At 42.8% G+C, this 27,602-nt stretch overlaps 1 protein-coding gene across 1 annotated transcript in view; it reads left to right on the top strand.

The window, feature by feature from the left end:
- Nucleotides 1-27,602, top strand: part of LOC147707023 (adhesion G protein-coupled receptor F5-like) — a 948,772-nt gene that overhangs the window by 260,315 nt on the left and 660,855 nt on the right. Inside the window, exon 7 of the mRNA XM_086926247.1 lies at nucleotides 3,523-3,671. Within this exon, the coding sequence (XP_086782373.1) occupies nucleotides 3,523-3,671 (149 nt within the window). The remainder of the gene's footprint in view (nucleotides 1-3,522; nucleotides 3,672-27,602) is intronic.

Raw genomic sequence — 27,602 nt, 5'->3', positions numbered from 1 at the left:
GGCGGTCCCTTCTAAGGATGGGTCGCCGAAAGAAGAGGAAAGGCGGTCAAGGCCCCTTCCTGTGTAGGAGGGGTTACAGCCCCCTCCTGGGGAATTTCCCGGGGCCAGTGACATCTGCGACGGCAGATGCGGTAAGTTGTGTGGGGTTGGGGGGAGGTCTACGATACCTTCTAGATACCTCACACGAGTCTTCGAACGACCTTTAACTGGCGTCGAGTTGATAAGTGCCCCCGTCAAGTCAAGGGAAATTGGTAGTAGTTGCACTTGAGTACGCCTCAGTGCTGTCGCCCCTCCCAAGTGGGGGGGGTATGTCTGGTTAGGGATCTTGACACCGGTTACGACCTTGCCGTTGGCCCTTAAACGTTAGGATGTACAATTTCAATATTTCAAGTAAATGTTTTGTAGGATGTTAGTTCGGCTAGGAGAACCTCTGTATTAGAGAATCTGTTAAGGTTAGCCAAACATCGCAATGTGGTATGAAATTGTACATTAATGTTTAAATGTTTTAATTTTTTGTTTTAATAAATACGGCCGGGAGGGTCACTCCCTCCCACTTCCAAAAACTTCAAGAACTGTTTCCAGTTTCCCTCATTTGGGGATTGTGTTGAGAGGGGGTGGCGGGTATCTCAGCCATATGGAAAGGGGCGACCACTCGGTCCCCCCGAACGTATGGCAGAGTGCCTCGATCCCCCCGGGAAGCCATTTTGGGCGGGAGGCGCGTCTCGGCTGGTATGCCCGAAGCGGCGTAGCCGGGGCGCGCTTTTTTCCCGCCCTAGAGTGGGCTGGCCTAGACACTGACGCGGCAGGCCACGCCCTCGGGGCAGGCAGGGGCGGGTTTACGCCCGCCCTGAAGATGGATAAAAAGGGACGCAAGACCAGAAGACATCCTCTTGTTCCTGTGCTCTGAAGCTGCACCTCCTCGCTGCACGTGAGCTCGAGACGGAACGAAGAGCCAATTTTGACCCACCCACCAGCCCCTGAGGACAGCCAGTTGTTTTAATAAAGTTGATCAATTATTCTATTTCGTTTACAGGTTGTTTTAGTGTTATGTTGATATTGAATGTGTAATAAAGATTTTACAAGTTTGTGATTAAAGAACTTCGGATTTAAGGTCCAACTATAAACAGGCTTTTTCGGTCATAGTGGCCAATGTAGTTTCGTTTAGTTAGCATTTGTCGTATTTATTTTGGTCGGGCGGTAAGGTCATGATCGGTGAGCACTAATTGGAAGATCCCTATGAGTGGGCGTCACCCAACACGGATGGGAGCGCTCGGGGGAGGTGGCCTTTGGACCCTCAACGGGGAGGCGGTCCCTTCTAAGGATGGGTCGCCGAAAGAAGAGGAAAGGCGGTCAAGGCCCCTTCCTGTGTAGGAGGGGTTACAGCCCCCTCCTGGGGAATTTCCCGGGGCCAGTGACATCTGCGACGGCAGATGCGGTAAGTTGTGTGGGGTTGGGGGGAGGTCTACGATACCTTCTAGATACCTCACACGAGTCTTCGAACGACCTTTAACTGGCGTCGAGTTGATAAGTGCCCCCGTCAAGTCAAGGGAAATTGGTAGTAGTTGCACTTGAGTACGCCTCAGTGCTGTCGCCCCTCCCAAGTGGGGGGGGTATGTCTGGTTAGGGATCTTGACACCGGTTACGACCTTGCCGTTGGCCCTTAAACGTTAGGATGTACAATTTCAATATTTCAAGTAAATGTTTTGTAGGATGTTAGTTCGGCTAGGAGAACCTCTGTATTAGAGAATCTGTTAAGGTTAGCCAAACATCGCAATGTGGTATGAAATTGTACATTAATGTTTAAATGTTTTAATTTTTTGTTTTAATAAATACGGCCGGGAGGGTCACTCCCTCCCACTTCCAAAAACTTCAAGAACTGTTTCCGGTTTCCCTCATTTGGGGATTGTGTTGAGAGGGGGTGGCGGGTATCTCAGCCGTAAGGGTACTGAACCTCCATAAACCACAGACCAAATACAGTTGCTCTCTATTACCGGCTTCAGAAAAAGTGTAGATTATATACAGATCTCGGCAGCAGGAACGTTAACCACTTAAGCTGCCTTTTCGCTTTTGCTCAGGTCACACACAACCACAACCACACACACAACCACACAAACAACCACACACACACAACCACACAAGCACACAACCACACACACACAACCACACACACACACAACCACACAACCACACACACACAACACACAACCACAAACAGTTTTTGGGGCTGTCACCATAAATATGCTGTCACCAAACACGATGAACATCTCAGGAAAATTTTGGATGTCACCCCCAACTTTGAAACCACTTGCAATTGCAGAGTGTGTGCTGCACACATGGCAATACCTTGACACAGCAGACTGTTGCAAGGAATGCTTTGAGCCTAGGAGGCTGACAGATCTCAGTCTGTGCATTAGTTCTCCCCGTCTTGGCGCTGCATGAAAACAGGGTGCCCACTGTCCAGCATGAAGTGAGACATTGTGATCGGGGCTGGAGATGCTATTTAGCAATCTGCTTACAACTTTGTGTTTCATTTATGGCATTAAACATAAAGGAGCACTGGCAACGCTGATAAAATGGATTCCATTTTGAGTAGTGACTAAAACTTTAAAAAAAGCCTTCAGTACTGCAACAAGCGTAATAGGTCTCACATTTGCAAAAGTTTAAGCTATTAGCATTGTTCATGACAATGCCTTTATAAAACAAACACATAAATAAATGTCATTATCATTTACAATGCCAATAGCTAGTGTTGCATTATAATTAGCAATGCCAACTGCTCACACTTTTATAATGCGAGACCTATTGCATTGCAAATGCTTGTTTTATTAGGTTTCGCCTGCACATCGCTTGCTGCTGTGCTTATGAAATCTATTGCTTTTAAATAAGAACTTAAAAGGGGCTAACATCCCGCCCCCTCTCTTGCCTGGTTTTTTATTGGATCCTGAGCTTGTCACTTGCTTTTCTTCCGTTTCTATTGGATGTAGCATATTTTCCTTCATTTACAGACACTTGCTCCTCCTCTGCTTCTCTTATTAGTTTCCATTAGCTGAAATACTGTTAACATCCTTTTTGGGGAACTATTTTGTCATATAGTTTTGCCTTTTCTGCCTTTCATTACATCTATAAAGCACATCTTGTCACCCGGAGAGATTAACTTGGGCAGAATCACAGGATGTTGTGCACCCGACACTCGCACCAGAATCCCCAGCTCTCGAGCCATCTGCTCTGGCCACTGCGCCACTTCCTCTCCACTCCTGTGATGCTTGTCAGGGAGCTCTTTTCCTCGTCCCTTCGTACCAGACAGTGATTGCTAAAACGGCGTATTATTCATCACATAGATGAAACCGTTGCATTACCAAAGCTTGTGTAGAGTGGGACCACTTTTTACTAATGAAATTATATTAGACCTGGCTACAAATATTCAATGCCTTTTTCAGTTTGAGTAACCTGTTTTTAGCACATTTCAAAAAGATATGAGAATCTTTCTGGAGATTAACATTGTATTTGTAACTGTTTTCCTAGGGAAGGAAGCGTCCATGTCAATTTCGTTATCATCGCTGATGAACCAACCAAGTCGAGCCTTGAAATTGCAAACGCAAATATAGTGAGGAATCTAAATACAACGTTCCCCTTTCCAACTTCACCTCCACCGTTGGTTCATGTTGTATCCGGTAAGTGAAACAGATGACATTACTACTAAAGGACATTGATCCTATCAATAAAATAATAAGAAAAAGTAGCGAATATCCTTTCTTTTCTAACAACAATAAAATAATAAGAAAAAGTAGCGAATATCCTTTCTTTTCTAACAACAATAAAATAATAAGAAAAAGTAGCGAATATCCTTTCTTTTCTAACAAAACCAGTCCTGAACATAAATACTTTAAAAATAAGGGCACCCACGTATAGGCAGTTCCACTTTTTTGATTTTTCTCTCGTCGTTTTAAAAAAAATAACTTGTTCATGCTCTGTAAACCAGTTTTCTTATTCTTTTTTTTCTTTTAGTTTTACCTTTTCCTTGTCCTCGTATTAGTTTCAAAGAACGCAGTGAGGCAAAGCGTTTTATAGCCTGCAGCGTGACCCATATATCACAGATATTTCTTGGTCTTGCGCTGAAGAGGAACGACCTTGAATGGTTGGGAACCCCCCGGGGGTCTGGGGCCCCACTTGCACAGCAGGGGGTGCTGAGGGGGGGGGCATGTGTTATGCCCCAGTATAGGCCAAGTGCTGTCCCGTGATTGCATCAGTTTATGTAAAACGCATTATTCTCTTGTGTATGAGGAAGCACCTCTGCTACTTTATTTTTTTTTCTAATTAAAATGATATGTCTCTGCCTAGGGTGGATGGCTGCATAGGAAGCTTCAGGTACGTTTCTAATTGAATCTTCGGTCCCTGTATTCCCGCAATACAAAATTGCCCTGCTCAAAAAAGTACAACACTTTTTTAAAGTTCATTTTGTAATGTTAAAATTATAAGTTAATCATGTTTTTGCATTTAAACTTTGACTTTGCTGCCGGCCTGTTATATTTTAAGAATTCATAAGTGAGAAAAGAGTGTTCCAAGCTACAGGCTTCTAATATTAAACACATAAAGAGAGTTTTGCGTCTCATGAAAAAAAAGGTTATAAATGCTCATGTGGGATTTTCTTTTTTTTCTTTTTTTACAAATTGCACATCAAAACACTTGGGATTCATCAAAACACTTGGGATTCATCAAGTAATAGCAACTTAACCAAAGTGTGTTTTTTATATGCAAACAAGGATGGCTACATTGTTGAACCAGCAGTAATGCAGCTAAAATAATCCAGAATAATGGTATGTGTAGACAAATAGTTTCTGACCCATTTTAACTCCTGAGTTTTTTTGCTCTTAAATTGCACAGTATTTCTACCTTTACTGTGAGGGAGTCTCCCTTTGTCTCACTCACTGTACGCTCTGTTAAAATGGACCAGCAGTATCTGCATTTTATAACAAGGCGTGCTGTTGCGAGGCTGAATTAAGAGGCATGGCCGGATACATGTGTGCACGTGCACACAAGTGTGCTTATGTGAGTAGGATGAGCGTGTGGGACCACTGACCAGCTCACTCTGGTACGTGGCCTGTCGTAGATGAGACTGTTCAGGCATTAGTGCTGACCTTGGCCAGGCCTTATATTGTGAATGAGCATTCATAGTGTAAGTCTGAAGTACTTAGCTGAAAAAGACTATGGGGCAGATTTACAAGCCCCTTGCGACACTTTTACGCCACCGTTGAGTCACTTTTGTGACCCAGTGGTAAAATAAACAATGTGTCACGTTTCGACACATTTACAATGTGATGCATCTAGGGAGATGCGTCACATTGTAAATCCTGCGTCAGGTATAAATGTATGCAGGGAGGGCATTCCGACGCAAGAAAGCCTCGTAAAAGTGACGCAGTGAAACCTACAAGATTTCACTGAGTCACTTCTACGACGACACTGCGTCAAAACCTTACGGCTGCTTGGAGCAGGCATAAGGGGTGACACAGCACATTAGGAATAGGCATTCCTGAGCATTGCTGGAGTTGCGCCGGGCTTGCGACACGACTCCAGCAATGCGTTACCGGTACACCAACAGATGCGTCACGCATCTGTCATTCCTTGCGGGATGGTGCATGGCATTGTCAATGCGACGCATCCATGGTGGCGAAAGTTGTTTTTTTGCATGACGCACCTAAACTGACACATCTGTGCTAATATGCAGAGATGCGTCAGTTCTTATAAATCTGCCCATGTGCTTACTGTATTCTAGTCTGTGGATGAAATGTGCACCAAAGTAGATGGATAGATAGATAGATAAGATTGTTATTGTTTCAAGTTATCAAAAGCCATCACAACACAAACATTTGCAATGTAATAGGTCTCACATTTGCAAGAGTTTGAGATATTGGCAGTGTAAATGACAATGCCTTCTATTTATGTGTTTTGAAAACTTGCAAGCGGTGCGTAAACACACATTTTGTAATTATGGTCATTACTTACGAGAAGCAAGGCTAGCAGTAAAAGAGGTGCATTTATGCCAGCCTTGCTTCTCGTAAGCAACGACAATAAGTACAAAATGCATGTTTACCCACCACTTGCAGGTTTTTAAAACACATAACTAAAAGGCATTGTCATGTTGACTTTTGTTTTCAAGTAGTCCAGACCATGGATGTCATCTCGGCATTCGCATTTATTGAATGTTGACATTTTTTGGGTAAAACAGCCAGATTGAGGGCCAGATGTAGGTCGGTCGGTAACGGCCGAAAATCGGTATTTTCGGCCGTTCCCGACCGGTATACAAGATTTGACATGTAGGGGCAAAATTTTACAGAATCGGTAACTTTACCAATTCAGTAAAGTTACCGATTCTGTAAAATACCGAATCAGTATTTTTACCGATTCGGTAAATGTCTGATGTAGGTGGGACTCTTCTGAGTCCCAAAGGCCCTACAAAATCGGTATTTTACCACACAATCCTATTGTGTGGTAAAATACCGATTTCAGGTGTGCATGCACATGTGTGCATGCACACCTAGCCATGTGACAGACAGACATGCCCTTAGGGCATGTCTGTGTGCCACATGGCGCACATGCCTATTTGTGGGGTGCCAGAGGGTGTCAAAGTGACACCCCCTGCACCCTTGCAAAATTCGGTATTTACCGATTCTGTAAATACAGAATTGGTATTTCCCATTGATTCCTATGGGCTTCAAAGCCCATAGGAATCAATGGGAAATACCGATTCTGTATTTACAGAATCGGTAAATACCGAATGTTACAGATTCTGTATTTCCACATCTGGAAATACCTACATGTCCACCACATTGATTTACCGATTTTCAATTACTGAATAGGTAAAATTCGGTAATTAAAAATCGGTAAATCAATTTTACCTACATCAGGCCCTGAGTCTCTTAAAGGGATAGGTGCTCCTTTCAAAAATAGATTTGACACTTAGCAACTGGTACTGTGGAAGCATCTTCTTTGCCAGTTGTTTACCACCCGTTTTTGATAGTCAGAAACTTTAAAATGGTTTGCGTCTGCTAAGCATTGGCACATTCCACAGCGAATCACAATAAAGAGGGGGACACCTATCACACACTTTTCCGTTTGTGGTTCTTTATGAGAATCATGCTGCACTTTTGGAATGTTAAAAAGAGCTTGTCGACTTTATTATCATTAGTACAAAATAGATGGAAGAGCAATTTACATTTTCCTTTGCTATGGCTTTACACTTGTCATCATTACCTCCGTATTAGGGATAAAAGCATGTGCAGGAAATGTAATAATGTATACAGAAACAATAACTGCACGCAATAATGACCACTTTTTGCACCCGGCCATAATTTGGGTCCAAAGTTTTACCACAATTAGATTGCACTTGTAAATTTAGGTAAGTAGCTGTATGTTTACATAAGGATTTAGGACAAGGCTGAAAATGAAAAAGCATTGGTAAATGCATTACGCTTTGCATAAGGGATTCATAATAAGTTAAGAGGTGTGGCAGCAGTGTATGAGTGTAGGGAGAATGATGTGAGTGATCTCTGTGCAGGGTGAGTGGTGTATGAATGAAGGACTATGGTCATGTGAGTTGAGGAAGCATTTTTATTTGTTCAACATTTAATATTACACATTGTGAGGCTACAAGTCATGCAGTACAAATGCAAGCCAGACCCACAAGTTAAAGCCTATGGAAAAAAAGCTTGTTTAGAATTTGAAGAACAAGGGGTGAGGAGGGAGCATAAGGCAACCCAGAGAGAGGCTAATGCTGCATCCACGCATTCCCTTCACTCAGCAATGACAATTGGTAAGCCGTGCTCTAAAACTGTGTATTTTATTTATTTACTTGGCCTATATAATTTGCTTGTAAGTCCCTAGTAATGGGATACTCTCTGTACACTGGGCCTGTAAACCACATGCTACTAGTTGGCCTGCAGCTCTGATTATGCCACCCGCTTGTATAGCCCTTCAAACATGTGTCATTCCTGCCATTGCAGCCTGTGTGTGCAGTTTTAAACTGCCATTCTACCTGCCAAATAAACCTGTTGCAAGGCCCAAACCTTCCTTTTTAATGCATATATGTCACCCCTATTATAAGCCCAGGATAGCCCAGAGGGCAGAATGGAGTGTATTTAAAAAGATAGACATGTAGTTTTAAGTTTTGCATATCCTGGTATGGAAAAAGCTTTTAAATTCGTTTTTCACTATTGGAAGACATACCTCTCCCATAGGGTAACAATGGAGTTACCTTAGTAAATTTAAAAAGCTAGAATGTATTTCCAAATGGGAAGCTGTAACCAGTTCATGTTCCGTGTCATTGGAAATGTAATGAAAAATCTCCCCTTATGGTAAAGTCAAATTTTAAATTAAAAATATTTAAATTCCACTTTTAAAAAATTTGCATTTTTCTCCCTTAGTCATTACTGCTTTAGTTATTCAGAGCTGTCTCTGGGTCACATGACTAGCTGTAGTTGACATTTGGCCTTTGTATATTCCTTTTAGACAGCAGGAAGCTTAGGTGTTCCCGGATGGGCCTTCAATGACAGGATGGGAGGGTGGAGCTGGGAAAAGCCCTACTAACACTTGAATAGGGTGGGTCCTTTCTCCAGACAAAGGGCTGCATGCCTCCTGGAGTTAGACTGGAGCCAGGGCAGGGAAGGCAGCCAACCTGTGCACTTCAAAGGGAAACCTCAAGAAGCTTCTACTGCTTCAAAGGCACGTGGTATAAATATTACACATCAAACACCAGCTCTTCCGTACACTCCTGACTTGTGGAGACTCTGCCAGGAAGAAGGAGTTATGTTCTTATGAAAGGAGTGCCACTTTTCTGAACTCCTGCCTTGCTGGATTGCTGCCTGGCTGCACTGCTGCCCTCCTGCCATAGTCAGAGGTATTGGACCTGCACCTGACCCTGGGATTACAGAATGATTCCAAGGGCTAGTCTTCTGGCCTCCTGCTCAGAGCCACAGGAACATAACAAGCCCACAACCACCAGAACCAGAACTTAGACACAGCTGCCCTAAAATAACTATAACCTGCGCCCTGCCCTCTCCATGCTCTGCTAATTGCCAATCATATTTGATCACTCATGGCATCCTCTATGACATCATTGATAATATCACTGCAACATTTGCAGAGAAATTATTGATGATGATACTGTGCATGGCAGGGGCACCAGCTATAGGTACCTTAGGGCACGCGTTATAGTTTTGTGTTGTGCTTTTTTAAATATAGTTTATTTTTAGTTTGTTGCCATGACATACAATACATCAATATATAATTCCTAGTGCAATATCAGTAGGTACTTATATAATCATTTTTCCCACATTTTACAGCACATTACTTAGTGTTGTAATCCAGTTTCACATCACATTATGGCATTTATTTTATAATTGTGCTTGCCCTTCAGGCCTTCACCATCCTGTGCTTCTCGTCGTGTCTGCTTATATTGTACCCATGGACTCCAAAAGTCTCTCGGCCGCTAGGCATCCGGCAACTCCTCTGCATAATTTTCTAATTGTTCCTTACAATATATCATGTCTGTTATCCGATTCTTTGCACTTGGGGCTTGTTTATTACCCCATTTTTATAGCAATGCACCACTTGGCCAATAAAAGGGCTATAACCAGTAATTTACGATTGGGTCATTTTTGTGTGTTAATCAGTCCTAATAGGCACATTTTGGCTGTATAAGCAACGTGTTCTGATAATAGTGTTCCCAGTTTGTGTGTTACTTTCTTCCAGTATCTCCATGCCAAGGGGCAGGCCCATGCAACATGTATAAAATCTGCTTGTGTAGTTCCACATCGTACCCATTTGTCATCTTCCCGCACTCCATACTTGTGTAATTGTACCTGTGTGTGATAGGTTTGTTGCAGAAATTTGAAAAGTAAGATACATAGATTGCAATTAGGTGGGAGTATTTTCATGAGTGTGCAGAAAAAGCCCCAGTTGTCCTTAGATAACGTTGTGTTTAGCATGGTGTTCCATCTTGTTAGCACCTGCTCAGTGTATCTGTATTGTTCATGCTGTACTGCATTGCATTGATTAGTTATAAGGAGCTGGCATGTGGGTGCTGTCAGTAGTATTTGCAGCGCATTAAGTGTAGGGGGGTTCCAGTGAAAATGCTGGGTGTATATTCTTGACCGCTACTCACAGTCCTAGATATGTAAAGTTCATTAGTGGCGTGTGCACTCTGTCAGGTATTATATCTGAAGGACTTATAAATGTACGTTGGGAAACATGTCGTCCATGGTTTACAGGTCCATTTCACCTAAAATTCCCTGTGCTCTCTGTGCATGTGTTAATGATATTTCTGGATGATGTAATAATGGAAGAGCAGCTCTTGGTCGTTGGGAAGACCTTCCCTGTAGATCGCCTCAAAAAATTCAAAAAAGGCATTACAGATCTCTAACTTAGAAGATCTTAACGTAGCCTCCCCGTCTACCCTAATTTCTCTAATGTATTTGAGGGCTTGGTCGGACTTTATTTTCCATGCTAATACCCTACTTGCAGCTTCCCCAAATTCGAACTGGGAAATCTTGCTCGCCTCCCACCTTTTATTTACCCTCTCTTGCAGGATGTCTTCCAATTGTAGTTTTAACTCAGCCAGTTTCGTCTGCTCCTCTGATGGTCCTAGGGTCGGGCCGATTTTTAACTCTATTAATTTCATTTCATGCTCCAAGCTGGCTGTCGTTTCCCTGTATTTTTTCCGCCGATAGGAGGCTCTACTAGTGATACGACCTCTTAAAAAGGCCCTAAATGCCTCTCAGACTACATCTAGGGCTGAGGATTCAAGATTTAATTCAAAAAATGAGATGGTCTCTGCTACCAAAAAGTTAACTTCTTCGCCCTCTAGCAAGAGTGTCCAGTCAAATGACCAAGATGGAAAATTAATCTTACTGTCGGATATAAGAGTGAATACCAAAGCAGAATGGTCCGACAGATGGGAGGGGAGATAATCTATCGCTATCAGAGTGTCCTTCAAGCAATAGCTAAAAAGGGCATAATCGATTCTAGATTTATGCTTGAATCAGCTGTTCCGGAAGGACACCCCCATTTTGTTACCTTCTCTTTCCCTCCATAAGTCTACCAAGCCAAGCTGGGTCATAATCGCAATGAGGGTTTGGCTAGACTTAGCAGAGCTACAGGCTCTAGAGTTAACCAATTTGTCTAGCCTAGGATTAAGCACAATATTAAAACCCCCCATCCAGATCACCAGATCTTGGGATGTTACCAGATGATTCCTAACAGCATCCAAATGTGATGGTCATCTGAGTTAGGGCCATAATAGCCCACCAGGATACAAATCTGACCGTCCAGTGAGACTCTCAGTATCAACCATCTCCATGTGTGGTCTTCTTTGTGATCCAGAATTTGGGCTTTTACGGATTTTTTGAAAATAAATAATACCCCCCTGATGTTAGCATTATGGTCTGTGCAGCAGAATTTGTCAATCAATCTCTGTTTTTTAAGTATAGCAGTGGCCTCTGCTTTAAGAAGATAAGTCTCCTGGAGGACTATGATCTGCGCGGGGGAGTCTCTCAAGGAATGTAAGATACGATCCCGCCTACTTCTCACGCGCAGACCATTGACGTTCCAGGACATATATTGAACGAAGGTCATGGTGTTGTGCCTAGCCATTGCTCCTTCGCAATTTGGTTGGAGGGAATTACGCTTCCAACCCTCTCTACAGTACAGAGTAATAGCCTAGAGACAGAAATAATGGAGGTCGAGGTGAGGAAAGCAATTGGCCAAATAAGAAAGGGAAAAGCGTCAGGCCCTGATGGTCTTCCGGGAGAGATTTATAGAACATTGGAGGATGCTATTGTCCCAGTGTTGACGGCCCTTTTCAATGGCATTCTAAGAGAAGGAGATTCACCGCCAAAATCATGGGGTGAGGCCTCAATTGTTCTTATCCCTAAACCAGGGAAACCTCTCTCGGAATGTGGGTCTTATCGACCAATATCGTTGCTGAACAGTGACTATAAAATCTTCACTACTATCATTTCGGCAAGATTGGGCAGTGTAATTGGCACCATAGTCCACCAAGACCAGAAAGGTTTTATTAAAGGGCGACATTTTGGTTTTTACATCTGACCCTTTACTGTCATTTCCTGTTGTCATCCAGAGGGCATAGCAGTTTGGGCATATCTCGGGGTACAACATCAACTCAAGTAAAACCGAAATTATGGCATGGAACATACCTGATATACGGGTGGGTGTAAATATCTCCACATCTATGCGCTACCTCCGGGTAATGAATCACTCAAGAAGTGGGTAGTATTGGACAAACCAACCTGGATCGATTATTTAATGACAGTAAAAGGCTTCTGAAATCTTGGACTCACCTGCCACTTTCTATAACGGGTAGGGTGAATCTGGTAAAAATGTGCATCCTCCCCAAGTTTACATTTATTTTCAATGCCATTCCCCTGGCGTTTGATGCCAAAATGATAGATAAGTGCCAGCGAGAAATCAACTCCTTTATCTGGAATTATAAATCTACCAGACTCACTTGGAAAAAGTTGAGGAGGAGGAGAGAGAAGGGAGGTCTTGCCCTGCCTGACTTACTATACTATGCATGGGCTTTTCAGCTGTCTCACTCTAGGATGCTTTTAAAAACACCATCTAACCTTCCCAGTGGGTCGATTTACAGAGCCATCTTAACTGGGGCAAACTTACCAGCGGATGGGTTTTTGTTCAAGTTTGGGACCAGAAATTCTTTAAAAAAATCAAGCTTAAAATTTTACAGTCATGGGCTAATGCTTGGTTAACCATCAGAAAACGATTGTGGCTATCTTACTACTCTAATTTTGCCCCAATATGGGACTCCCTGGGTCTACCATTATGTTTAAGGGACAGCCTGTCTTCCCCATTAGAGGACGCCAGGATCATAAGATGGGGGAGCTATTGATGGAAGGATCGGTAATAGCCTGGGATGAGTTGCGTGACCACAAAGGCCCTGGGCTCTCCAGATTTAAGTTTATCCAATTGGACAGCTGGGTGAGAACCCAGGTTCGTAAAAGTGTACAACTTGGGAAGGCCAGAAACTTGGAGCGGTCGTTAGTGGAACGATCGAGGGGAGGAAAGGAGGTAGCCTTATGGTATTGGCAGCTGCTGGAGGAAATTGGCGGGGAGTTTGCCCTCCCAGATCAGCTGTGGGGGGAGGCGACTGGCTTTCAGTGTGAGGAGGTATGGTTAAATTCTTTTGCCCTCCTCTACAAAATTGTGACACCATCTTGGCTAAGACGAAACCATCTTTTCACAGTTCATCGTGCATACATTATACCGCTGAGACTTTCTAAATTTCTCCCTGAAAAGAAATGTAATAAATGCAACCTTATGGGAGCATCGGACATCCACATGTTCATGGAATGCCCTGACATCGGCCGTTTCTGGGAGGAAGTGAAGTCTACATTAAACTCCATCTTAAATACATCACTGTCAATTACTTTGCCACTTATCATCTTTGGCTTGGAGGACAGTATCACCGGCAAGGCTAGGTCCCTCTTGTTCGATGCCATTTTGTTGGCCAGAAGGCAAATTTGTATACATTGGGTAGAGAAAACTGCACCATCACACTCTGGCTGACTCACGTCCCCATACGAAACATCGAAGGTGGACCTGTCTAGATCATGCAGTAAGCGTAACCTGGCTTTTTGGGACTTGTTGACCAAGTGGAGATAGTTTTCCGTTTTTTTTTGTTGTTTTTGTTTTTTCCCCCGGGTCCTATGATTATGCCATTTAACACTCCTTGGACCGGGTCTAGCCTCGTTACGATATTGGTACCACAGGTTGAAACATACCTTGATGGAGTCAGCGCAAGCTTCGAAAGCCCCACCTCCCCCTGGGACTTCTCTGCCACCATTACATTATACTCGCGTTCTGGCACAGGAGACGGGTAAATTAATTTTGCTCTGGCTCTAAGTGAAGGACACGCAAGGTGATTGGCATCTCCTAAACTGAGGGTAAGGCAAATGAGGACAAAGAAAAAAAAAGAAAACATTATGGAAGAGCGGGAGCGTACATCAGGAGTTTTGGGGCACGATGCCCCAGAGGGCGCCAAGCCATTACAGTACTTTGTACTGGGTATATCGTGAAATGTGAGATACCCTGCCTTTTTTGTGGTATGAGAGCGGTTAATGGAGTCGGGTGTACTTTGTCTGATTCTGTAGCAACATGTGGAAGATAATTGTGAGGGTGTAGCCAGTAGTGTGCGTACTGTGCTTAGGCGCAGAGATAATAGAGATGTAAGTCTGGAGTACTGAATCCTCCAGGGCATATGGGCTTGTAAGCTCCTTCCACCCAACTCTTGGTTGCGGGCCCACCCTTGTGAGTATATTCATATGTGATCTCACTTTCAGAAAGAATTGTTGCGATAAGGGGATGGGAATGTTTGGAAATAAATACAGAAAGCGCAGTAGCACAATCATTTTTTGAATCGCTATCCAGTCTGCCAGGGACAGCGGCAAGCGGATCCACCTTGTCACCTGACTTTCTAGATTGGATAGAGAATTCCCATAATTCCCACAGACTAACTGTCTTGGGTGTCTGTGTATCCAGATCCCTAGGTATTTAACCAGATCAGTCTGCCATAGCAAGGGAAAATCCAGAGGAAATGGGATGACCACTGATTTAGACCAGTTTAAACTTAGTCCAGAATACTGTTCAAAACAAATATATTCTTGTAATAGTGAGTTTAAGTTGTCTGCTGGGTGTCGAACATATAATGCCATGTCGTCTGCATATAGTGATATACCAATGGACCCCAACTGATACCGTAGTGCCTGGTTTGCGTGTTTTTGGCGCATTTTACATGCTAGGGGTTCAAGGGCTAACATGAACAGTAGTGGGGTGTTGCAGGGATTCTGCTCAGACACAGAACTGACTGTGCACAGAGACCCAGGACATCAGTGAATTGTGGGGGACCAAAAAACTCACCTCGGTACCTAGAACCCCTAACTGACTAGCATCAGTGTCACATTAGCTCATCGTCCTATAGCAAAGGTACCAATGATTAGACGACCCAGAACATGCAACTTAGGTTACTCTCAGGAATGGTGGGAATCAAGAACACTCTTTCGTTATATTCTCATACCAGTCCACAACATGGGGAAAGAAAGAGACACAATAAAGTTGAAAATATTTATTTTAATGACGTGCTCTAAGATGCAGTATTTGTGCGAGCCTAAGCAGACATATGATCAGCATTGTTACAATTCTATAAAATACAAAAGGAGAAATCATATTATAATGATGATGGGAACAGGTTATATAGCACCTAGTATGCCACCCTCCCTAGCTAGGAACTATGTTTTATAAAATATAGAAGGTCTCTTAGGCTTGAATAGGCGACCCCATACCTCCAAGATCAGTAAAAGTGAATCACATCAGGATCTGCAATAGCTCTCTGTCTCTCTGGAATCGGGCTTCCTTCAAAGTGTCTAAATCATGCATGCAGTGTGATACTCAAGGCGGCAGGATTTCAGTTAGCTGCAGCTGCGTGTATGTTATGTCTAGTGCATGAGTCGATCAGCTCGAACAACACTGAACATTGTTTTGATAGCCATGGAAGCTTCAGCACTCGCTGTGCAGACTAACGTCGAGATGTAAGTCTAGGGACGTTGAAAACAAGCCATTCTCATGTGAAGCAATTCAAGCAGCCTAACTTATAACAACAGTTACATATAGTGTAGTGTAAAAAAACAGCAAACGGTAAAATGGCGTTTAAAGGTGTAAGAAGCTTATGCTAACAAAGCAATGTGCGCAAGTAAGGCCCAGCCCTCACTACAGGGGACAGGGGTCATCTGTGGCGGGAGCCTCTGTCTATACACAGAGAGTTCACTGTATTGCCAGTGAAACAAATTCTGGTGACCATTTCGGTATATACCAATAGAATCCAGAGAAGAAAGGTGTGCAGGAGCCACATTTTGTGGAGGACTGCAAACATGAATTTCCATTCCACTGAGTCAAATTCTTTCGAAAGCAACAGCTGCTTGAATCGGAAATATTCTTTAGTTTCATTTTTCTAGAAAAAAAGTCAAATAGCTGCAGGTACTTGAACTTCGTAGAGTCAGGGATATTATATAGTATTTTAAGTGTTTCAAAACTTAGGAGCCCTTGTGCTCCGTACAAATCCCCTAACTTATGGGATAATTTCTATTCACAGGAAACTAAATCATTAATTAGTAGTTGTTATAAATCTCTCAACACTTATAGAAACATAGACTGCAATATAATATCAGAGAAGTGGAGCAGGATGTTAGGGACCAATATTACTCCGGCTGTAATAAGCTCATCTCTACGTAATATCAATAATTTGGTCTTATCGTCAAGTTTAAAATTGCTGCAATTCAAAATAACCTGTATGCTTTACCATACCCCAGAAAGAATAACCAAATGGGCCTCGAATAGCATATATAGTGAACGAACTAAGTGCCCCAAATGTGCGTTGGTTGCAGCAGATTTGGTGCACATGTTTTACACCTGCCCTAAACTTTCAGAATTTTGGACATCTTTTCAGACTATAATAACACTGAAATTAGGGAATATACCCCCCTTAGATTCTGCGCTAGTTATGTTAGACACTAATGGTAGGAATATCCAACACAAATCCTTATTTACTATTATGGTAACTTGTGCTAAACTTATAATTGCTCGCGCTTGGATCTCCCCTAAACCCCCACATATAATGGAATGGTGGTCTCTCCTTAATGAAATTCATAGTATGGAATTAGCGCTGGCCAGGCTTAGGGGTACTAAATCTCTAGCTAAATTCAATAAGATCTGGAGGTCTCTCATATTTTAGTTTAAAAAAAATCATGTTTAATTTAGATCATTACTGTCTTCTGTTTTATATGTGTCAAGATACATGTATATATTTTGTTTGGATTTAACAAGAAATATGTCAAATGATCTAATGGCAACCTAACGTTAACCTTGTAGACGTCTAGATTATTTCTTTTATTTTGACTAATTTTTGTATACTGTTGATTCTTGTGTTGCTAATATAAAAAAAAAAAAAAAAAAAAAAAGAAAGCAACAGCTGCAAGCATTTCACTGGTTAGAGACGGCATATCCGAAAGCAGAGGACGGCCCGGGACCAGGGTTCAATTCCCGACGCATAGGGTCGTGGACTAGGGTCAGCGGACTGGATAATTCTCGCCTCGGTGCCTACTCTAACCAGGGATCATACTCGGCAACTCTGGGCATTAGCTTGCTTATCTCCACAACGGCCACCCACATACGCCGGGGATGCCTGGTTTCCCCTTGGAGATACCCAGCAGGGACCATCTCACAGGGAAAGCCAGGACGGGTTCCCCAGCGGTCTACAGCGCTGAGAAACCCCATGGCGGGGTGATACATGCGCTTTACAAGACACCATAACATTACATTTAGGGTATCTGAAAATCTTGGATGTGACATCTACTATGACCTTGAGACAGGCCGGATATAGCATATCATAGGCAATGTTAATTTCCTGAAGCTTCCTTTTTATTGGCAAGAATATCTTGCGCGCCTCTTGGACCTGTTTTGCGAAGTCCAGGTAGATGGAGATCTCCGTACCTCCCCACTTAAGAGTCTGTAATTCTCTGGAATGGCGCAATGCCGCATCTCGGTCCCTATAGTTGAGAATTCTTGCTATGATGAGACCGGGCCTTGACCCTGGAGGTGACTGCAGTGCAAGCACTCTGTGTGCTCTCTCTACTATGAATATTTCGCAGACAGCGTCTCTTCCCAGTAGGTCAACCAGTAATTTCTATATAAATCGTTCCATATTGCCTTTGTTTGTGGTTTCAGCCACTCCAATTATTCTGATGTTATTACACCGGGAGCGCACCTCCAAATCCTCGGCTTTAGCTTGGAGTGAAGCTAGTGTTTTCTCCATATTTTTTTGATTTTCCGTGGTGATGTTTTGAGCATCCTCTGCATCAGATACTCTCCGCTCTATCATGTCTAGGTACTCCACATGCTCATCGAGTCTCTCCGACATTCTGTCTTCTTGGTATGTCAAAGCGTCATCAATGATGGTTTGGTGAACCTGCATGGCGATAAGGATTTGGCGTAGTTCCCCCCACCCCCGCGTTCCTTCTCCTGGGAAGGTGCATCGGCACCTTGCATTTCTTGTTCCTCACTACTGAGGCCCAGGGGCTTGCGCAGCTCAAATTGTAATTTTGATTGTGTCTTGTCTGCTTTACCCATAGTCATAGTGCACTGATACTAGTAGAGGTAATACGAGGTTGGATATGTCAGTTTTATTATGGTGGCTCAATTACGTCTCCTCTGTGTGTAGTGAGGTTCCAAGTGTCCTGGTGGGGGCACAGTCACACAGGTATGCAGCAAGTGATCGTTTCCTATATTCTCTCCCAGTGCACTCTGTGTACAGGAGTGGCTTCTCTTCCTTCCTCCGGGTGGTCTCAGTGCTCTATTTATCCTATGAGTGGTTGATCCACTGTGGAGATACGTTTATGTATCGCGCTGCAGCGTATTTAATCGTTTTGCAGCTTGTGTTGCAATTATTTGTGAGACAAAAGGAAGTAAAAAACTGTGGGTTTCTTGCACTTGGACTGTAGGGTGTTGTCCTTGGTACCGGGTTCGGGTCCCTGTAGTGTGTGTTAGGTGCTGGCCTATAGTAGTCACTTTTACCGGTGGCCTCACGGAACATTTCCGCCCATGTCTACTGTCCCATAAGGCAGCCCAGTTTTGGTTGGTGAGCAGGGAGAGGGGTATGTGCCACCCTATTCACAGTGATTCCCCTGTTTTATTGACGTGCATCAGTGAGTTTGTGCCAGAGCTCCGGGTAGCGCTCTGCAACTGACTGCTTTGCCGCTTACCAGTACCTGGCAGTAGGCTGCAGTCTTCTGGATCGGTGTACTCAGCTTCATCTCAGTGAGTTCTGCTGTCGGCCTCTTTGGAGCAGTATTCCTGACGTGTTTGACATCAGCAAATGCGGCCCCAGTCAGTCGGGGCAGGCAGATTCCAGGGGCTTCCTTCGCTAAAATCAGCCCTGTTTCACTCCGCCCTCTTGGTCGCAGCCGAAGCTGGTGGTCTTCCGACACCTTGATTTTGATTGTTTTCTCCTCTGGATGATGGTTTATTCGGTCAGGACTTCTCCTGGACCCTCCGCTCCAGGGATGATCCTCTGGTGAGCATCCAGCTAGGCCCTGCGCTGCTCTCTGCAGTCATCTGCGTCTCCTCACTCTGATTCTATGCTGTGGATCCTTGAGCCTCGGGTGTAGCGTGTCTAATTTTTTTTTGGTATGTCCCAGGGCAACATGGATCTGTTCTCTATTGCACCTTCCGATCGCGCAGACGTCGTCCCCTGCTTCTGTCCCTCAGGTCTCATGGGGTGTTGCGGTCTCCATTGCATCAAGCTACCCAGTCTCTCTCCATCCCGTGTATTAGTAGCTTTTGATGGTTATCTTCTAAGTTGCTTTGATTTTGGTCCCAGGCCTCCTCTCTCCTCGGAGGCATCAGGTCAGTAGAGTCAGGTTTTAGCAATTATAGCGCAGGATATGGTAAGAAATTGACAGCGGCCAAAGAAGCTTGCTTAAGAAGCGACCATCTTCGAGCACAACAAGATCCACCGCCATCGAGCACGAGTTATAGTTTCTTGAGTGAACTAAAGCTTCTGATTTTCTGTTTTTGTGTGTGTAACGTGTCACTGTAACCTTTGGTGTTTTAGTTAATTTCTAAGGTTTTTTTATTTCTATTTTAAAAATATAACTTCCCTGTAAACTTTGATTTTTACAGGGAATAGTACAGAAACAATAGTAATTTAACTTATGCCATAGCTTAGTATATATCTTTAAGTTTGAAAACCTTTGACAAAACACTCACTGAATGAGGTCATCAGTGATGTCATTTGAGATGTCATGAGTGATGTCATTGACTATGTCATGAGTGATGTAATATGTGAAGTCATAAGCAGTGCATTGCGGGCATATGTTATAGTTAGCTCTGGTAACTATAACTGCTGAATTTCAGTGGTTTTGGACGAGTGTATTCAGTGGCCTTATAACATTTGTTTTTTTTAAATTCTATTTCCTGACTGTGACGTCCCAATAAACTTTGATTTCTTCAGTGAATTTACAAGGTTTTCAAATTCCATTTCTAAAGTATTATGTCCCGATAATGCCTAGATTTTAGTTAATTTCTAGGGTGTAGTCTAAATACAAAGTGTACTGAAATTTATTTTGATTTTTAATTTCTTGTTTTTCTGAACTTCATATTTTTTATCAAATGCAATTAAAACATGTTTTAAGAGGAAGTATATCCCATATGTACTAAATTGAAAATATATAATTTTTTATTAATGCAAATAAACACATTTTCTTTTTTTCAAATATTTTTTTAAAATTCCAGAGTACCTCCATGGGTCCAAAAACATAGACAGAACTAGTACTCTATGATTTTTAGTCCCGATTACGAGATCAGAATCCCCCTACAAATCTGAATCCCCAGATTCACAGAAAATTCTATATATTATTATTTTACTTATGTACACCACTCCATTACATCAGTGTGAACATATTTACAAGTATAAATAAGGCACCCTATATCTGGGACATAGCAGGAGGAGGCCCTGGGGGGGGCAGCCCCCCAGGCCATGTATGGCTTTAGGAGCGGAACTTTGTGGCCCCCTCTTTTCTTCTTTTAGGTAGGCCCTGCCCTGAGGAGATGGCGGGTCTTGGGCCCGAGAACATGTAAAAAAAATAATTTGGGCTGTTAGGCCCCCCAAAGAAAATTGCAACTAACCCCAGGGAGGTAGCGAGTCCCAGGGCTGTGGGGGGGCTGTGCGCCCCGCATCATTTTAATAATGTTTGTCCCAGGGAGGTGGTGGTCCAAGGGGCCCAGGGTGTCTGCTGGGTACCGCCTGCATAGATAAAATACACTGCCCCAGGGACCTAGACCACCTGGGGCCTTCCTTTGAAAGATGCGCGGGAGCCCACGCATCATCTCTTTTCAATTTTGCCGGATCTGCGTGTCCACCCTTTAATTTGCGGCAGCATTGTATAAAAAATAATGCTTTCAACCCCCTCCATATCTGGGCAGGTCAGGGCATTCGTAGCTGTCCCAAAGTGGCTGCCAACACTTCCTGCTTGAGGTGGTGGCAGTCAATCAATTTTGAGTTGGATCAGCTTCCCCAGATATCTATAATAAACTTGAATATCTCTTAAAGTACTGAACACACTTACACCAAATCACGTAAAATTACATTCTGGACCAAAATCTACCTTTCTGCCAAATTTGACGTAATTTCATTCAGCGGTTCGGGCTATAGGTGTGTTCAAAATCCCTATTGAAAATGCATGAGGAAAACATGTTTTGGGACCCCCTTTTTTCTCTGCCGTTTGAAAGATCACCTAAAACCTTTCAACACAGCATTCGAAGCGAAGTTTTGCCACATATATATATATATATATATACATATATAGCACCTGCATGCTAGTGGACATAACTAACTGATGTGGTACCATGAAATGCTTGACTTCATGGTTTCAGCTGCAGCCATAGTACTTGGGTGATTGTGAAGGCTTAAGGGCCTGAAAGGTTGAGCATTGGGGTGAGCCTGTTAGACATGGCGGACTCGGCCTGACTGTCTCCAGATAAGGCTGGATTACTTATTTTGAATGAAGAGGCAGTGCCTGCACCCGGACTGAAGCAAACACAAGTGCATGCAGGGGGTTGAGCAACATGAGACGTAAACAGCAAGATGGGCATTCCTTCGCAAACAAAGGATGTCAACGCTCTGTGTGGTTTCTCCAAAATATTTATTGTCAGGCCATCATCAAACATGTTTTGGCTGCAGTCAGCCTTACTCACCATCGGTGAATCACCATTCTGAATTAATTATGTATGGGCAAAATTTGCGAATTCGTGGTACGCGAATTCGTGCGAAAGCGTACTCGCGGTCTGCAAAATCCGCAAACTTTTGTTCGATTTGGGATTTTTCTCTTTTTGCAAGTTCACAGGATTTTTTTCACCGCGGCTACTGCAAACTTTCCCATGCGGTCTTCCATGGGCACGGCCATCTTGTTTGCGTTGCGTATTTCAGTTTCCGGTCGCTAGTTGCATGCTCGCGTTGTGCATTTCCAGTTTGGGGATTCAATTGCGTGTTCGCCTCCGATTTTGCGTGCTCCCGAGGGAAATATCGCGCAAACTTACCCACGTGGTTGCAATGGGCGCGGCCATCTTGTTTTTCATTCAATGCAATGGTCCTGGGCATGCCTTTTCTATCCAGCTTTAATCTTTGCAATCCTTTGTTTTTGAAAACTTTTTTTACATCTTTTTTACTCATTATCTATTTTTTTATTTTTCTACATCTATATTTTGTGTTTTTGCTACTTTTTGTTTCTTTAATAACTACTTTTTTTAGCTCTCTCTTTTCTTATTGACTTTTTTTCCCTATTCTTTCCTATTTTTCCTTTCTTCTTTGACTAGGACCATGGCAAAGGGAGCCGGCAAGTCGAAGGGGAATAGTCCCGCACCCCGTAGCCGGCTCCCTTGTGGGCGATTAAGGAGGGAGACATTGATTGCCAGGGAGATCTTCAGCGCGGTGGAGGTGGCCGCACTGGTCTTCTTTGTGCAGCGCCACCTCCCCAAGACAGTCGCGGCAGGCCCGGTGCCGGGTATGGCCTCCGGGAGCGTCGCCAGCTATGGGATAAGGTGTGCCAGGCCATGTATCGGGAATCTGGGGTCCGGCGCACCTGCTACCAGGCGACGCACTGGTGGTCCGACATACTGGACCAGAAACAAGACCTGCTCGACCTGCTTGGCGTCGAGATCCATGACCTTGGTGAGTACTAGTAGCTATTTAATAAGTACTTTGTTTTCTTCTGCTCTATGTTATATTGCAAATATATGGTTGGAAGAGCAAGAATGCTGCTGATTACATTGCAGGTAAGTTATGTTTCAAAAGCTTCTGTGATTGCAGGTGCTCACCTGCTCATTCAGTGGTGGTGCTTCTATGCTTACTTGTTTTCATCTTTGTGTTTATTTGGCCTGAGTGATTATGTATGAGTGTACTTTACAGAACTGCAGTATGCGAGAGAGACTAGAGACTGAAGTCCAGTCCTTCCTTTGTACTCCTGCCACTAAGAAGAGATAGTGGTGGTGTATTGCTAGGTTGAGTATATTATAACTTGTTATGTAGTAGGACATTTTTTAGTGGTCTGCAATCATGTGACCGACTGTGTCAGTCACTTTGGGTGCTGCTGAGTGCTGCCAGTCCTAGTAGAACATTTTTGTAGTTGGTTTAGTGAGTTACATAACTTTCCGTAGACGGTCCACGAATCCAGCAATACTATGATGATATCCTAGTAGACCACATCAGATAGGTTAATAAATTTAGTGCAATTGTTGTTTATTTCAACGAAATAATTTGTTATTTTTTTTTTAAATGTTTGATTCCGTTGACAACAATCATCCATGTTTGTGTCTTTCTTTCATGTCTAATTAAACACAATAGAGCCACCCAATAATCCCAGAAGGACTGGATATCGTAAATAACAAAAGTATAAATTGCCCTCCAAGGAATTATTTGATAATAATTGCAATTCAAAAATGTCACATCAGTGATCATGAATCCACAAACGCAGGGAATATTGCACAAATGCTACAGAAATATTTAATAACACTTTTCTGTTATGCACTTAAGATTGCAACATGGCAACATCCATACTACTAAGATTTTACACACAATTAATAGTAGTACATGAAACACCTTTTGCTTCAGGTATGGATCAGTGACATACCATAAAGAACATAAATTTTCACATTGCAAATTATTAAATTCAAAATTTTAAAAATCAGTGTGTGAGCAAAACGGTTTTGGGCGTAGACGTTTCGGTCCCCCGGTGGTCTATAATATCCTCGGGACCATCATCAGGACGAAAAAGTTGCACATATATGACTAATGAAGAGAAATATATATCTAATTTAAAAAGGAAATATCCTTACTATCCCTACATGTGTGAGATATCATCTGCTCACCCAAAAAAACACAAATGAAAAAACACACCCACAGTGTGGAAAACAACTCCATAGACCAGTGCACAGAACACACATCACCACAAAACAGTGTTCCCAAAGAAAGTGACTCCCAATAATCCAAATTCACTCGCTTTAAAAACTCACATTTCAAAAGACTTCCAGCCGGAAGTTCTGCAATGCAAGACGGGTATAAGAACCCACAATCTAGTAACAAAACAAAACCAGTAACAATACATAAATACTGGTCCTAATGTCAATGCTTCATAGCGACTTCTACAACATATGATCAAACAATAAAAACAACCCTACTCACAGGTGTTCTGAATATATCACACCACCTATAATATCAAAAAGATCAATAACAGCTCCTCAATATAAACATACTCAATTGAGGTTATTGTCAGTGGATCGCTTGTAAAATGCTTTTAAAGTACTCACGTAATAGGACCAAGAATCCTATTTAATCTGAAAATACAAGAATCTGAGTCACAAACAGTGGCCGAGTGACACCGTAACATTAAACCCTGTAGATAGCACCCAATAGTGTCACAAAGGGAACAGTACTCCCAGAAAAATGCTCCTCAAACAAGCGTTCCAATCACCTGTAATGTGAAGTAACATAACCGATATTGAGCAACTTGCTCTTCCAACACTGCAGGATTTGCAAAGAGGATACTGACCGACGGTATAGTATACCAAAACTTACTGTTATGTGACAACCCACGACATTGGCTCCACACGCACCCGACTTCTAAGGACCAAGTACCGCGTATAGTTCGAACTGGTGTTAGCGACAGCTAGGTAATAGGGAGATGACTTTATCTCCGCTTTCTTGGCTTTTAAAGCCAAAAAAGCGGAGATAAACCCCTTGATAATATGCCCCTAAGTTTTTGTCAACCAAGTACAAGACAGTCACCCTTGACTTCGCAAAACTTTGCATCAGCAATAGCATTAGCGGCGGGGAGTTGACTAGTAACCAATTGCCTCCTCTAAATTTGACTTCAACTCAGCTGTGAAAGTTTTATCGAGAAGCCAAGTCAGATCAGAGATCAACTTGATGGAAAGGGTGAACGAAAAGGGAAAGAAGGGTGAAAGGAAGGACGAGCGAGTTAAATTAATGACTGGCAAAGAATGATACGTGTTTTTGAATGCAGGCACAGGTGGCTGGGAATCTGAAGCATGGCCGGTTGAAGGCTGAAACAAGGATGGGTGGAAGGAGAAAGAAAAGAGGACTGGCTGGGTGGTTGAAACAGAAAAAGTGTGTGTGCGCAATATATCCTTTGGTTCAAATTCAAATGCAAGTCAAGCACGGATACATGGCTGGCAGTTTACAAAATAAAATGAAAAGGGCGTTTTTCGGTGAGAAAAAGTAAGGTTTGTCCAGTTGAGACATTAAGAAGAATGATTGATATTTACTTTGAATAGATGGATGCCTGGATGGTATCTTCCTCATAGATAACATAGGTGTATGTAGAGTAGACCGAGTAGACGGTCACTGGATAAAGAGTGTTACTTTGAAGAGCATGTAACACAGCACGTCCGTGCCAGAGTAGCAAAGCTGAGGAAAGTAGAAGCTGTCATTTTTCATAATACTCCCTTGACTAACAGTAGTTTGCAAGCACAGCATATATTGTGTATCTATATTGTATATAATATTTCACATTATCAAGTCAAGTCACAAGTGCCTTCCTCCGGCGATTACTGGGACCACTTACTACCTCTGTTAAAAAACTTTTTTCAAATCTGTCATTCATGTGTGGACTATCGGTGTTCACTCAATCAGTAAAAACAAAGCACCTAAAGTCATCCCTTAAATAAGCAAATATCCTGTGAAAGGATAGATGATTATATTATCTTCTTTATTTTCCTTTTGTAGTAGTCAGGGGCAGGGCAGGGTGAAAGTTAAATTAATTGAGCAGTAGCCCTTCAGAGTATGGCCAGTGCCACCCGTAATAGAAAAGTAAGAGCTTCCCCACCTGCATGTACTGGACTGGTAACAGTAACGCAACGAGTCTACGTCATTATGGCTTGCGTCTGTTTTTCTTGGGTGCAAGCTGACTGTTTACGTACTAATTTCGCTAAACAAGAGAGAAGAAGAAGACTGGTGTACTGTCTGAGTCTAATGTAGTGAGTCCTTGAGCAGAATGGGGCGAGGACGAAAGCCATGCTCAAGGCCCTCCGGAGAAAGCAGCGTGACCACCTGGCCACAGGACACTGCCGGCCAAAATAGACTGTCCGTTGCCCCTTTTTTAAAGACTTTTGGGGGGGGGTCGGAATTGGGTCTTGGGGTATTCAGAATTTTGGGGACATTTTGGACATTGGTTGGGGTTAGGGAGGGGGTGGGTCGGGTCTTGTGGGATAGTTTATTTTTGTTAGGGACCAAATAATTATTATTTATTTTCAACTTAAACATAGCATACGTGTTTGTACTGTTTTGTGGGGGAGGCAGGGGCGGGTGGGTGTTAACTGTACGTTTTCCTGAAACTTAACTGTCTGGTTGATTCAAATTGTCTAAGTAATCGCCCACATTTTTACAAAAGTGCCGCTGAGAGAGTTAGTGAATTCAATTGTCCTACTACTTTACTAGTACTACCATCAGTCTCTCCTCTCCTCCTACTCCATCATTCTTCCTCCCCAGAATACTTATTTTACCTGTGATTCGTGTTTGAGAATAGGTCTAGGCACAGGGCTGGCTGCATGGCAAATGGCGATTAAGGTTGGCTATGGAATACTAGACGTATGAAATAGCATTGTTGTGGTGGTAGTAGTAGTGGTACTCACTGGCAGTAGCAGCATATTAAAAAAAGGAAATGAGACATTGAGTGGTCTGAGAGGAGCATTAGAACAGTACGATAGTACAGTACACAAGAAGAGTTCCATAAATTGTAGCCTAAGCAATGCTAAAGTATTCAATCAAAAGTTAAGTATGAGTTGCGTAGATTATGGCTACTGCAAGAACTAGTAATATATCCTCCAATTCCTTGACCTGCCTTGAAATTGATTTTCTGTTGCTTTTGACCTTATCCTCCCCAGCAAGTATGTGGAATTATTGGTGTCATTTACTCACACCTCAATGAAAACCACACAGCCCGGGGGAAGAGGGTTAGGGTTTGAAAAATGGATGGGAATGGGGGTTTTTGGGAAAGTTTTTTGGAGAGAGAAACAAAAAACACAGCATGGAGAAACAACAAATGAAGAAAAACAAATCTACGATACTACCATATCCATAAATCTCTTAAGGGACTTAAAGGAAGTGCATGCATGAAGTTGTTTGCTAAATGGACGGTTAGGTTAATGAAAAGTAGTACTTATACTACAACTTACTAACTAGTACTAAACAATTAGACAGTAAAGGGCTACAGTAATTACGCAATTTCACTTGCGTATCTGGCCTCAGAGAGAAGAAGCACTTAGTAGTTAGTACATTACATTAGTTTTAAAAATAGCAAAGAAACTTATCAAATAGCTGTAGGGATGAATTTGAAGCCGAGAGCAAACGCACAGAGTGGCACTCATAGAATTTCACAACAATAACATTATTTAAAAGATAAGGACAAGTGAAGTGGATACTGTAACTGTATGTTGTAGTTGCACTGGTCACATTG

Source organism: Lissotriton vulgaris, chromosome 6 (assembly GCF_964263255.1).
Source record: "Lissotriton vulgaris chromosome 6, aLisVul1.2, whole genome shotgun sequence".
Lineage (NCBI taxonomy): Eukaryota > Metazoa > Chordata > Amphibia > Caudata > Salamandridae > Lissotriton > Lissotriton vulgaris.
The sequence above is the reverse complement of the archived record's forward strand: the minus strand, read 5'-3'. Positions and strand labels throughout refer to the sequence as shown.